Source organism: Geospiza fortis, unplaced genomic scaffold, assembly GCF_000277835.1.
Source record: "Geospiza fortis unplaced genomic scaffold, GeoFor_1.0 scaffold10, whole genome shotgun sequence".
Classification (NCBI taxonomy): Eukaryota; Metazoa; Chordata; class Aves; order Passeriformes; family Thraupidae; genus Geospiza; species Geospiza fortis.
The window spans coordinates 5682357-5696025 of NW_005054326.1; the positions used below are offsets into that span (position 1 = coordinate 5682357).

A 13669-nucleotide genomic window follows, 5' to 3' on the forward strand; every position below is an offset into this window, starting at 1 on the left:
TTTTATCCATCTGCTGGGTCATAAGAGCCCTTTGACAGACCACATTTAAGCATAATTGACATAAAATGTCCCAGTGCTTCTTCTGGCTTAGATCCTTTGTATTAATATTTTATATTTTTTAAAAAACCCAAAATGTAACAGAGAATAATAACTAAGGCACACACGATGGATTTAAAAGACAATATGTATTTTTAAACACCATTGCCACCTAAAATTAATTTCAATCAACCAAATTTGATGAATAATACAAAGACCTTTCTTTTCTTTGCAACAAGACTGTACCACTTTCCTTCCTTGTATTTCCAGTAAAGCACTTACCTACTTTCTATTTAAGATTACTCATTTCCCATATTCTAACCTCAAACCAACAGATTTACTTGTAATATTACTCTGATAATTTCTCTGCTTCTGAACAGACCAGGGAGTTCAGCAGCCCACTTAACATCCTTCATACAAATCCACACTCAGAGTTACATTTCAGGATCAGAAAGACCAAGTTTTAATGACACAGTGCCACTTTAAAACCAGCCACACACTAAGCCTGTAACAGTTTAACCAGCACTGTCTGCTCTAAAAGATTTACCAAGACCTATTATCAGCAAAATAAGGGCAGTTCATATCAGAAAAAATGTACTTTTACTGCTGTAGTTTATGCAGTTCTGTCAGCAAATACACCACAATATCCTCACAAAACCAAGGACCTTTTTGCTGGTGCTAAACAGAGATGTTTTACTTTTTTGAATTGAACCCTTTGCAGATCTTATCATACTGGCTTCTTGTACAGATCTAAGTTTAGTCTTTAGATGTGGTTAGTCAAATTAATTTGCATGATTATGATTGTCTGCTATTCTCCTTGCTACAGGGTGACACTCTAAACAACAACAAGTGAAGTAATGAGCTCATCAACTTGTTTTTAACTGTCCAGGGATGTAAACCAGCCTTCCCCCCAAATCCAGACCTACCTGCTCTGCAAGGGAATGAACTCTGCTGCTCTGAGCATCTCAGCACAAGGTGTTTATGTCTAAACTATACATATACAGCTAATGAGGAGAAGTGGGAACTTGAAGAGAGGGATTTTTTTGGATATGTGTTATTTATTAGTTCGGCATCTGATGCCTAACTTTGAATAATACGACTTCTTCTCCTGGAAATGTTCACACATCTCCACCAGGATGGGGATCTCAGGTGCCTAGCTGGGTTTATGCAACTCATTTCTGATGCCTGTAACCAATGAATTTCCTACAACCGGAACACACTCGTGAACAGCACCTGGAGTGATGTGGCACAACGCAGAGAGATATCCACAATAAATCACAGCGTTGTGCCAGCACTTTTGGATGGCACTAAGAAATGACACCGTTTCTTCACCAGCTGGCAGAAAAAAACTACTTTGGTGATGTGTGCAGGGGCAATGTGTACAGGTGTTGGTGCCCCACCTGCACTCAACTTACTTGAGCAGGTTGCCAAGGTTGAAGAGAGCTCGGTTGTGCTGCGGGTTGAGCTGAAGGGCCCGTCTGTAGTAGTCCTTGGCCTCCACCACGTCTTTGGTCAACGTCCCCAGGTTGTTGAGAGCACTTGCGTGACGAGGGTACAGCCTGCCAAAAATGGAACAGCAAGTTACAGATGCCCATTCACTGACAAATAAATCTGATGTGGCTGACTCTGCCACCAACGCTGTTTGGCACTCAGTAAAGGGAAGAATGTCAGCCAAAAAACCCTGTTTTCCCTTAATTTGCTGCAGGTCAGATGGGATCCTGAGGACCCTTTTCAATTCCTCATCAGATTTCTTATGGTTCCTATATATCTCCAGGGCAAAATGGAACATTTGGAAACAAATGTTTGAAATTGAACAAATTCAAAACCTATCATACCCTTCAAGCAGAAGGCATAGTGACTGAAGCAGCCTGAATGTTTTTATTCAAAATGCTTTTGCAACAAGCAAGAACTGCCTTGTCAAAAAAATGTTTCCATTGGAAATAGGTTTTGATATACACAGAATCCAACACAACACAGTTTAAAATTATTTGTTGGGTTTTTGAATTTTTTTCACAATAAAACTGATTAAAAAGTGCAAAAGGCAATCTGAAATCAGCTGTTGAGCAATGCTTTCAGGACTAAGCAAAATGGTGAAATAATCTGGAACCAGACTGCTTAAGAGTATGAATTCTCTAAACTTCTTGTAGCATTTGGTTCATACAGTTCTCCTTTTATCTGACCTGTTGATCTTCACATTTGCCTGTTTCATGACATCACTGAGCCCAATGCATCTCTGTTAAAATTCTCCACCAATTAGGCAGCAGGTCATGGTCCATGCAGCAGTTTAAATTCTCAAAGTTCTGCTCCTACATTAATATTTTAGTTTGTAGGTCTTTTGCCAGAAAACTCCGGAGGTGGAAGTGATCCAGGGCTTGATGAAAGCACCCAGGACCCTTTGTGTGATAGGTAGGTGAAAACTGAGAGTCATTATGATAAGGAAATAAATTTTTGACAGATGCCCACAGAGGTCCCTGGAGATCAGCTGTGTGAGAAGGTCTGAGGCTCTGAGACCAAGGCATCTGACAGTTCTTTGCCTTAAGTCCCTGATCATGGGAAAGTGATGTGGAAAATGACATTAAAAGTAGTTGGCCATGAAAGCACAGGGTATAGCATGAGAAGGGGCATTTAAAGGTAGAAGGGATTAAGACTCTCTAGTATAGCCTGACTAAAGTTTGCAATTGTTTTTAGTTCAAGACTTTCCACTGTGGGTTTTTTGCCTGGAGTTTTTCACTATGTCAGTTTAGCCCTAGGATTTTCTGTGCTTAAGTACCATGAATAATTTAGCATTTTATACACTTCTGCAACATTTGTATCAGTCACATTTTCACTCCACAGCTCATAAATTATTTTGGCAAGGTCTTATTTGGGGGTGAAGCTGGAAGCATTCAAGGGAGCTCTGGGAGAAATGGGCACGCACCACTAACAAAACCAGGATGTTTCCTACCATTAAGTAAGAGAAAAGCTCAAGTCCTTTTTTTCACCTAGCAAATAAGGACTGCAAAGCCACACATTCGAGGAGAAATTGTTCAGGGATGCAGCCACATGTTTTTTAAAAACCTGAATCTTGAACAAAGAACATCTTAGGGCAAATGACCACGGGCTCAGTCTTGTTTCCCTTTCCTCCAAGGGATTTTGATGTTGTTTTGGACCAAGAAAAAGGTCTGGGAGTTAAATTTTTCAGCCTTTTTTACTAGATGGCTATGATAAAAGTGTGCACTACTTCTGTCAGTACTCACACATAAAACAGCTCCAGTATTTGACATGAAGTCACTTGAGTTACGAGTGGGCAAAAGGATTTCAGACAATTCTTGGGAAAGTCAGAAACAGGTTAACATTTTACAGCCCTAAACCTGATGGTTTTTCTCTCAAACTTTCAGAAATTAATTCTGTTCTTGGCCTTTAGTGCTCCTGTGGCATTTTAGGCCCAGGAGATTTGCTTGCACCAATTTGGAATGGAATGAAAACTCAAGATTAAAAAAGGGAATGGATTTCACCTTTAAATTGCACAGTTCTGACCAGCAGCTCCATAAATACACTTCTGAGCTCAGTGCTAAAACCTCTCAACAGCAAATCACAGGATGCAAACACGTCTCCCATGTATCCTGGGCTCTATTTCTTGTGTTTTACATTTATTCATTACACATCATTGCCCTTTCCAAGAAATGTAAGTGAAAACCCAGAACCTCAGCAAGCACAAATTACCTGCTTAGCATCTGACCTGAAGAACTTATGAGATCTGCAATTTTACATGTCTGAACAAAAGTTACCAGAAATTCTGACCACAGCGAGATAAGGTGGTGGTGTTGGGCTTTGCTGCCAGGGTTCAGCTCTTTTATTTCTCTCCAGATATTTTATTTGAAATATTACTTTGTTATAGTGGTAGAGCAAGCTTCCACTCAACTGAGTTCAGCAGAACAACCAGGCCTAAGAGAGCATTACCTCTGGTGAGGAAACCAGAGCCAGAGTCTGAGCCCATGACCATCCATGCTGTTACAGAATCATTGAATCACAGAATGTTTTAGGATGTGAAGGTCCTTAAAGAACATCTGTTCCAATGCCCATCCACTATGGGCAGGGAGTCCTTCTACCAGACCAGGTTATTCAAAGCCCCATCCAATGAGGCCTTGGACACTTTCAGGAATGGGGCATCCACAGCTTCTATGAACAATGTGCTCCAGTGCCTCAACATTCTTGCAGTAAAGAATTTCTTCCTAAAATCCCATCTAAACCTGCCCTCTTTCTGTTTATGCTACTTTCACATCACCCTCAAATAGTTCCCAGGAGTGGTCCAGGCCTGAGCCCAGATCAGGGTTTGGTCCCAAAAGCCAACTTGGACTTGGCCACTGTCTCTCAGAGGATACAAACATTTACTGAATACTTCCAGGTCAAGTTATGCCATTTGACCTCAGGGCTAGAGAATGTGCACAAGTTCATTTTTTTATTTATTAATATGGATGTTGAATAAAGGACTGGCAGCCCTATTTAAACTGCCCTTTGTTCAGGCACATCCATTGCTGTCACTGGGAATAAAAACACAGCAGAATAGTCTTGTGGCAGGATTTATGCAGGAGCACAAAACTTGACCACAAGCTACCAAATGAAGCAACATTTACTCAAGAACTTTCAAAATGGTTCTACAAGACTTGCAGATACACCAAACTTGTTTGCTTTTGCTGCAGGTGATTTGTTGTTGTAATGGAGGGGGACACATGTACTTCTCCTGTTTGAAGTTATCAGGAGATTTGTGCTGCTTATCAAGACTTCTGGAATTGATCTCAACGAATCCTGATATTCAGCTTTAACTTGTTTTGGTTTTAAGTTCTCTAATGCAAACATTGTCTCTTCCCCATTCTTCATTCATATGAAGAATGTATTTATTTCTTAGAAGGGTTAGAAACACATACCAAGGCAGGAAGGTCTCCAATTAACCTGGAGTCTCTGTGCCACAATAATGGCAACACTCAGAATCCAGACTTTATTTTATAAACCATCACTGTGAAGACACTGAGATGCAAGAGATCAACTGTTGGAACACATCTAGCTTGTTTTGCAACTTCTCTTAAGAAACAAAGCTTTCTATCTGGACATATATAGGGCTGTGTTTTCCTTGCCACCACCACTGATAATGGTAACAATCTGCAGGCAATATCCTTCTTGCTATGCATCTGATTAGGTAGAAATTCCTCTAGGCTTCACCTAATCAAATGCAAGTGCTGCATTATTTATGAAAGAAAGCTGAATTTCATTAAACTTATTCTACAAGTAGCAGTTCCTGTAAGAAATCAGTTTATCCTTTCCTTTAGAAATCAGAATAATTTTCTTTAAAAATCTACATTCAAGGATAATTATAATAGAAGTCTTGAAACAGCAAAATTATGGGAAAGCAACCTATAAAAGTATATTTTAAAGCAGATGGAGATTTCATTTCTAAAGAGAAGACAAGTGGGTTGTTTCCTTGTTGTAGAATGAATAATTCAAATGATTCCTCCAATGCTGTATCTGCAATTGTCAGAATAAATTTCAGCACCCTTCCCTTTAACTATTACAGGTATAGACTGCACAAGAACTCCTGTTAGTGATTATCCCCACTTCTTTTAGGTTAGCAAAATTCCCTCTAATATCACTGAACAAAAGCCCTACTGACTTGCCCAGTCAAGAGATTTCCAGTTTCCCAAGACAAAACCAGGTATAAAACATATACAGTCATCAAAACACTGATGACCATTTATTCTGCTTTTTCATTTAATGCCACTATTACCTGATACATGAGGGTTTTTGAAAAAAATTTGAAGGGCTTTGTTTGGCTCCATATCTGAATTACAAGACAATTACAGAAAGAAGAGAAAGGGATGAAATTTGTTGTCATGACTGCAACCTATGATCCATCAGGAATTTTAATTCTTTTAATTCAGATCGAGAGAGACCACTTAAACAACTGGCAAGCCCTGCTCACAGTCCTGCCTGGTCTGGTGCCAGGGGTATTCAGGGGGAGGAAGGCATTAGTGTGACAACTATCCACTTGCTCTTAAGAGCATTATGTGGTTTTTGTACAGCCATTGCTGTGTGGATAGCAAGCAGTAGGGGATGGGGCCAGGCTAGCATGCAATTAGCCTGGAAAACTACCATGGACAGCAGGGAAAAAGCTGTAATGTCATCTTTCAGGGGTCTGGGCAGCCCCCCAAAAACACTGCACGATGAAAGAGGTTATTGAAAGCAGCCCAGAGACACTGCTCAGAGCTGGGACAGCCCTGACACATGAGGTTGACTCTTCCTGATGCCCCAGCCCTACATCACTCTCCAAGGGTTGACAATGAGCCTATTGAAAGCACATTCCCAGTGACTTACAACATGACTTCTTATAACCATTATAAAACTTGTAAGCAACTCTGGTCATCATTAACCCAATAGCCATGCCATGGCAGCAGCAGCAGAAAGACAAAAAACTGCCTGCATCATCTTGCATAATATTCAAAGGGAGCCCAAGCATATTAATTTCTCCTATAAATTAAAATAATAAGTGAAAAATAATAAAAAAATAAATTATTCAGTTGGAGAGATCTAGTGTGCCTGGTTTTTGTTAACACATCTTTTGATTAAATAATGCATTTAAACTTAGCACTCACAGAGACCATGCCACCATTGAGGCAGCTGTGGTAAGTCAGCCCCCTGTGCTGCCCTGACAGAACAGGCTGTGTTACCTCTCTGTGGCAAGAGGAGAGGAGAGCCTTAAGAGCCCTGGGCCACAGCTCTCACCACTCCTCCTCCATACAAGAGGACACTGCCCTGACAGCCACTCTTGGCTCTCCTGGTGCCTGTCCAGCCCTACCACAAAGCTCAGCATCCATGGGGCTCCCTGCAGCCATGTTAAGCACAGGGACTCAGGCCTTAATTACCCAGGCCCAATTACTTGCTGGCAGCATGGCAATTTGCTTTTAAGGCACATTTTGCCCATTCCAATATATACTGTAATTATTGGCATTGTTTTGCCAACTGAAGTAAGAATGTTATATGAATAACGTTTCTATCTGTGCCAAGTTTTAATACTGCCCATTTTATATTTACTCCAGCATACTATTTCAAGCCAATTTTCCAATTTTAATATTACATCATACTCATTTTCATGTATTTATGTAAGTTCTCAATAAAGTTCTATGTCAGGTTGAATTAAAACATGATCTGATGTAATTCTGAGACCAGTCATCCTTCTGGGAACAATTCTGCACTGGCAACAACTCAGGTCATGGCCTCATGACGGTGTGGCACCTTGTTTCAAGAGCTGCTCTACATGATGTGGAGATGTGGATGGCAGATCCTGTGTCTTCCTCAAGAAGGTTTTCAGTTTGCAACATTTAAATTTCTTTCAAGGAAGGAGTGGTGATCCTGCAATATCAAGCAGCAGCAGGTTTTTTTTTGAAGAGTTCTAGCAGTTGCATCAATATTTCCTCAAAGGCAACACCCTTCAGCTTGGCAGAAGGTTTGTGGCAGGCTGGTATTTTTTGTATTTAAAAAAGCACCTGGAAATCCTGTTGGAAGTCAGGCAAGTGAGAGATCTAATGCTTTTAGGTTCCTTTGAAAGCCTCAGGCATAATCTTCTTCAGTGAAAGCGTGACAGAGCAGCGAGACTCGCGGCTGTACACAGCACAGCCCGGAGCTGGGAATTACATCACACCCATTTCCACACACTCAGCTGCCAGGGGCTCCTGACACAATGCCAGGCATGAGATAGGGAATGATGCCATCTCAGCCTGGTGCTGGGGGCTCACAGGGCATCCCTCAGCAGCGCTGGGGGTCCTGCATGGGCCAGCTCAGCTCCTGAGGGAGGGAGGTCCTGCCCAAGAAGTCAGTGAGGGGTCATGTCTGACCAGCAGCACCTCCAGCAGGACCTTGATCTAACCTGGGATCTCCAGAGGCTGAGGAATAAATAGCAAGTGCTGAATCACAGCCAGGGATCAGTGGAAGGAAGTGAGGCCCTGGCTTTATGGCTTCGATGCCTTGTGAAGGCTGACCTGGAACAGAGGCTAGGCACAGCTAAAGAATAAAGTGGGTGTTTATTAAAAGGCCTCAATAGATCCACCTTGGGCAGCACAAGAGCCCAGCCAGGGCTACACCCCAGATGAACCCAAAATGGTCACCAAAAATGGATGACCGGTCATGGGGTCTCACACTTTGATAAATTCTGGTCCATTTGCATATTGGACTTAATTGTCCAATTACAGCTTCAGCTTATGAAGTCCCATCCTCCTTGTTTTTCTCTCTTCAGTCCACATTGTTTATGCTCTTGGGCCTGGAATTTGGATCATTTGTCCTTGGTCCCCAGCTAGAGAAGGAGTTGTTTTGTCTCCCTGCTCTGTGCACAGAGCTCACCATCCCCCAATATGAGGCTCAGAGCTACACACTAAAGCAGCACAGAATCTGAAAAACATAAAAGCTAAAACCTGAGGCATCAGCTTCTCCCCATGCCCATCAGCCAGGCAGAGCAGCCCACAGGTGCCCTGCCACCAGCAAACCCTCTCAGCAGGGTGAGCCTCCCAGGCTGAATTGCAGTGCACCCTGACATTGAGAGAAACTTCTCCAGGACAGAATGGGAAAAAATATAGAGAAGCTGAATAGATTTAATCTGTACATTGACAAAAGCCTCATGAATTCTTTGAGTTTGACATCCATTAAAGAAAAAATACCCCCAACCTACTGCAATATCCAAAAGCATGCCATTGAAATAACTAACCAGTAGCACATTAAACAATATTACAATTTATAAATTTTCAAAGTTGGGCAGGGGTAGAAGCCTGAGAGTTAGAGTTGAGGAGAAAAACCAGGATTTTAAGTCGAACAATATCACCACTAAATATAAATAAATAAAATCTCTCCTGCTAAACTTGCACGTTCCCTGAAGTGACCAGGCAACATGAGGTTATCAAACAGGGTTGTCTGCTTATTCTCTCACATAAAGAATTTATGCAGGATCCATGTAAGTCCTGAAAATCCCAGAAATCTCAACAGTCCCAAAGCCCAGCAAAGGACTAATAATTCACAACATGCCTGACTTACAGACAGTGTGAACAATGCAGGCACCTCCACGGAGCCCACAGAATCTTGAGGGACCTCACAGCAAACAAGAGACCATTGAGTGAGCCCTTCAATCAAACCTGGCATGAGGGGATAAAATAACAACACACTCGCACCAAAGTAGATGGGGGTGAAATCACCGAGGTGCCAGGGGAAGCTGTACAGCCCCAAACTGCACAGTTATCATCAAAACAAGGACAGCAGGCTAAGAAAAAAGCAGTGGCTGTGGGAATGAGCAATCAACCCTTGGATTTGAGGTTACCATTAGCCAAAAGTGAAAGGTAGACTTGGACATGTGCAAAATACAGTCACAAGCTTCTCTCTGCACACCCCACAGGAGAATCAAAATAGATCCTCAAAAACAGTCAAAATAGATTTCTTATTGTCCCAATAAGGAAACATTTTTAATTAGGGGAGCATTTTTCATTATCCAGATTTTTTTATCAGTCCCCAATACATAAGCAGGCAGAGCTTTGATGCAGTTCTGAGGAAGGCTATGGAGTTGTCACCCTCAGAGAGGATGGGGGCTTTTCTCTAAGATGATGTGCTTGAAGGGCAGCACAAAAGGACCTGCACCCACAACAAGACACCACGGTGTAGGAAGGGACCCCACCACCTGTAACCATCAGTGTCCAGGGCTGACACATCCATCTGTCCATCCCTGCAGGCACACCCAGCTCCTATGGCTCTAAATGCACACACACTGTCTCTGCATCATGGCTGCACTTATACCAGTTCTGTTTCCAAGTCAATAAAAGCCTGTGCATTGATTGTTATTCTGTCACTAAAAAGCAGAAAAACTGAGCAGCACTGGAGCAGCCCTCAAAACAGGCAGGGATTTGCACTTTATAGAGAACAGGTTCAAAAATAAATTACACTCACTGAAGTAATTTGGCCATTGTCCCATGCAACGTCTTGTAAAGGCCATTAAGTCTCTGATTCAAATCAGAGAGCTGAAAGGGCTGAAAGGCAGCCCTTTCAGCCATCAATTACCATTAAAACACTCAACAATTCTGTCCAGCTTCAGGACAGCCACATCCCTATGCAGTGTTTCTTAAGCCCACTGTCAAAGCTCGAATCAGAACACCACAAAGATATCCCCAACTGCTTGGATATGATCCACCTCCAGCCCATAATATCCACTAACAGAGAATATCACATGAAATCTCTATGAAGATGTTCCAGGCTTGCTCCAAGGGCCTGACCTAAGCAATGTCAGAGTGTCAGAAGGGCACTCATGGTTTCGGGAGCAATAGCAGCCACAGCAAAGCAGCAAACGCACATTTTTTACTCACTGTAAAAACAGGCGAGCAAATGGTGCTGGTATTTTAATTCTTCCCAGAAATAAATCACAGATGGTATCCAAGGCCACCTGCAGTCCATGCTGAGAGGCATTTTGAAGGCAAATACATTGACACACACACATAAAGGGCTGTAAGAACACAATTTTTTTTACTGCATGGAGAGTGCAATTTAACAGAATTTAAACAACCCCAGATACCGTTGATTTAAGATATATAAAAACCCAGTAGGAAGGTATGTGGGAAAGCTTAGGAAGAAACCTGAGTCTCCTTTACAGCATTAGGGCTTTATTTCTAAAGTGTAGTGAGGTGAAAGAACAGCCTTGCTTTTTTTCTTTTCTACCCATTCCAGTGCTGCTATGAACCAATTTTGTTCCCTCAAATGAGGGATACAGATAAGCTGCTTACACTGTTTTCCCTTCTCCATCTAGCCTGTGTTTGAGTACTAACCATGATTTCATGATCCTTACTGATGCCACAAACCAGCATTCCCCATTTCCAGGCTGTATGCAATGCCCTAAGATGTATTACTTGCAAGCTCTGTGAGAGCCAGACCACACAAGCTGCAGGACCAAGTGTTTCCATGCTGGTTTCCCTGCCTCCTGGCCCACTCTCTCCTCTCTCTCATGGCTGAACAGCAGAACAGCTCCCTGACCAGCAAAGAAAACCACTCCAAGAGTCCCTACTTCCCTCCTCCAGAAGACGCCACAAGGGGGAATGGAGGTTTCTGCATGGCAGGCTGGTCTCCTTCCTGCTCTGTTTGGTCAGCAGCCTTTGGCAGGGGAAGTCCAAGGAGGAGCTTGTGGCTAGGAGCCTGTTGATGGATGTGTACACACACAGAGGTAACACTGCAGCACTCTCAGGTACACACACCAGTGCATTTATGTAAATAAATCCACAGTATCACACTACACAAGGCGAACACCTCCTGCAGGACTCTCTGCTGTCAAGCGTATTTTAACATTCAGAAGGCAAACATGAATTTTTAGATGATGACCTTTTCCCAGACACAGAAATGTAGCTTGGGTAGCACAGAACTACTATTAGCATGTTTATTCACCCAACTCCAGCAAGGAACTCAGCAACCTCCTTCAGCCCCACCCCCTGATGCTCACATTGATCTGCCTTCCATGGGAAGCACTGCCCTGGAAACAAACACAGAGAGGGATGGTAAGAACTGCTTTGGGAATTAAAATGTTGAACGAGTGCAACTGTAGGAGGTCAGGCGAATCATTTTTCTCCCCTCCATTGTTAAAAGGAGATTGATTTAATTGATAACGAATGTTCACCAATTGGGTTTTAAGGCTCTGCTGTTTTTCTCTCTCTGCATGTCAGCCCATGTGCATTGGTGAAGAGCAATATAACAATCTCAACAGTGACATCAAGCACAGAAGGCTGGGGAGAAGCAGGACAAAAGCTTGGTAACAACAAACACAGCAAAAACATCTTCATTAGCACATCAGAGTGGTTCTTCATATTTGAGTGAGGTTCTACGACCTCATATTCTCACTCACAAATGGGAGACAAGTGGTGAGATACATTTCAGATAAGAACAGCCCCGTTTGATCTCCAGGAGCAGAGGTCCTCCAGAATTCCTAACAACAGCCACAAATCTGCAGCAGAAGCAGCAGCAAGAATGTTACGGCCAGCTTTCAGAATAGCCGTGGTCGACTCCCATCTCAGACGGACTATTTCTGGCCTTTACTTTCTGAAGGAAAAAACCCCAAGCATCTCCTGGGGTCACTACCATGTGTCAGGCAAACCAGTGAAGCAGTCTAATCCAGCAGTGTGTTTTCCTTGTTTTACTGTAGGTAAGCTGAAAGGTTTATAACCCACTGTACAATTGCTGAACACCAGCTGTTTGTCTTGTTTTACAGGTAACTCATCTCTGAAGGGCTCCATTTCCATTCCTCTTTTAGAAACTACTTATAGGAAGAGCTTTTCCTTCATAGAAAGAATTTTTGTTCTTTTCATTCTCCCCATCTGTCAGAACCCAGGACATTCCTCTGGCTGCCCTGGAGGACTTGAGACGCTGGCAGGGGGCTCAGAGACCCTGTCAGGGAGTCAAAGACACCTGTGCCTTTGATTTTAACCCATGGAAACAATTACCAACTTTGTGTGAAGAGTTACAAGCCACAAGGGTTTGAATAGAATGATAGTGAATTTATCACCAGGTGAAAAAGTAGAATTTGGGGTTTTTAGAATGGGGGTCCAAGAGGCAAGATGGAGGACTCTGGGCATGTCCTGTCTTTCTCCTTCTTATGCTCCATCTTTTGCTGTGATGGTGGCACTTTTGGATTGGTTTAGAGTAGAGACAGACTGTCTAACATAGGTGATAGGTACTGGAAAATTATTGTAAATAAAGTACACGTCGTTTTTAATATGAAAAGATAACACTGCCCTGAGGGCAGTCAGTGTGCCTCAACCCAACCTGCTGGACAGACCTCAACAGGTCAGAAAGACAATGTATTAGATAAGAGAAAATAAACAACCTTGAGAATGAGAGCCCAGCAATCCTGACTTCTTCTTTGGTCTCGGGGCTGGGATAAAGAGACTTTCTAACACCTCGGGGTCATCTCGACACCAGAGACCTCGTCACTCATCTCCAATTCAAACATAGTTCTCCATTTTTGCATTTCATTTCAGTGTTCATTTCCCCCACTCTTGGAGACATATTTAGATTGTACTAATTACCCAAGTCCAGCTAGGTCAGGGTGTTGTGTCACTGGCTCTGGGCTGGGCTGAGGAATGAGTTTGCTGATGGGTCACCTGCAATGGTGGTTGTTGAGACTGATTGCCAAGGTTGCCTTGGAAACCTGCCCTGCAGTTCCACTGTCAGAGAAAACACATCATTCTCCTTCACCACTTTTCTGCCCTGAAGCTAACAGAGGGACACCAACATTTGCCAGCAGCAATCCCACCTGTCTCTGACAGCAGGAAAGGAGCAGTCAAAGCATTGGGGATCAACTTTCCCAGGATTTAGTATCCATTGCTAGTATTTCACTCTCTGACAGCAGGAAAGGAGCAGTCAAAGCATTGGGGATCAACTTTCCCAGGATTTAGTATCCATTGCTAGTATTTCACTAGGTAACCTGTGTGCACTTCAGCATCCTTTCCCACAGTTACAATTTCCCAGGATTTAGTATGAATTGCTAGTATTTCACTAGGTAACCTGTGTGCACTTCAGCATCCTTTCCCACAGTTGCAGCTTCCCAGGAGGAAGGAGCTGCTTTGCTGAGCAGACACATGGCACCCAGCACTGCTGG

General features: G+C 42.8%; 1 protein-coding gene across 1 annotated transcript in view; it reads right to left on the reverse strand.

The window, feature by feature from the left end:
* Positions 1-13669, reverse strand: part of TMTC1 (transmembrane O-mannosyltransferase targeting cadherins 1) — a 143913-nt gene that overhangs the window by 24807 nt on the left and 105437 nt on the right. Inside the window, exon 13 of the mRNA XM_014307034.2 lies at positions 1452-1595. Within this exon, the coding sequence (XP_014162509.2) occupies positions 1452-1595 (144 nt within the window). The remainder of the gene's footprint in view (positions 1-1451; positions 1596-13669) is intronic.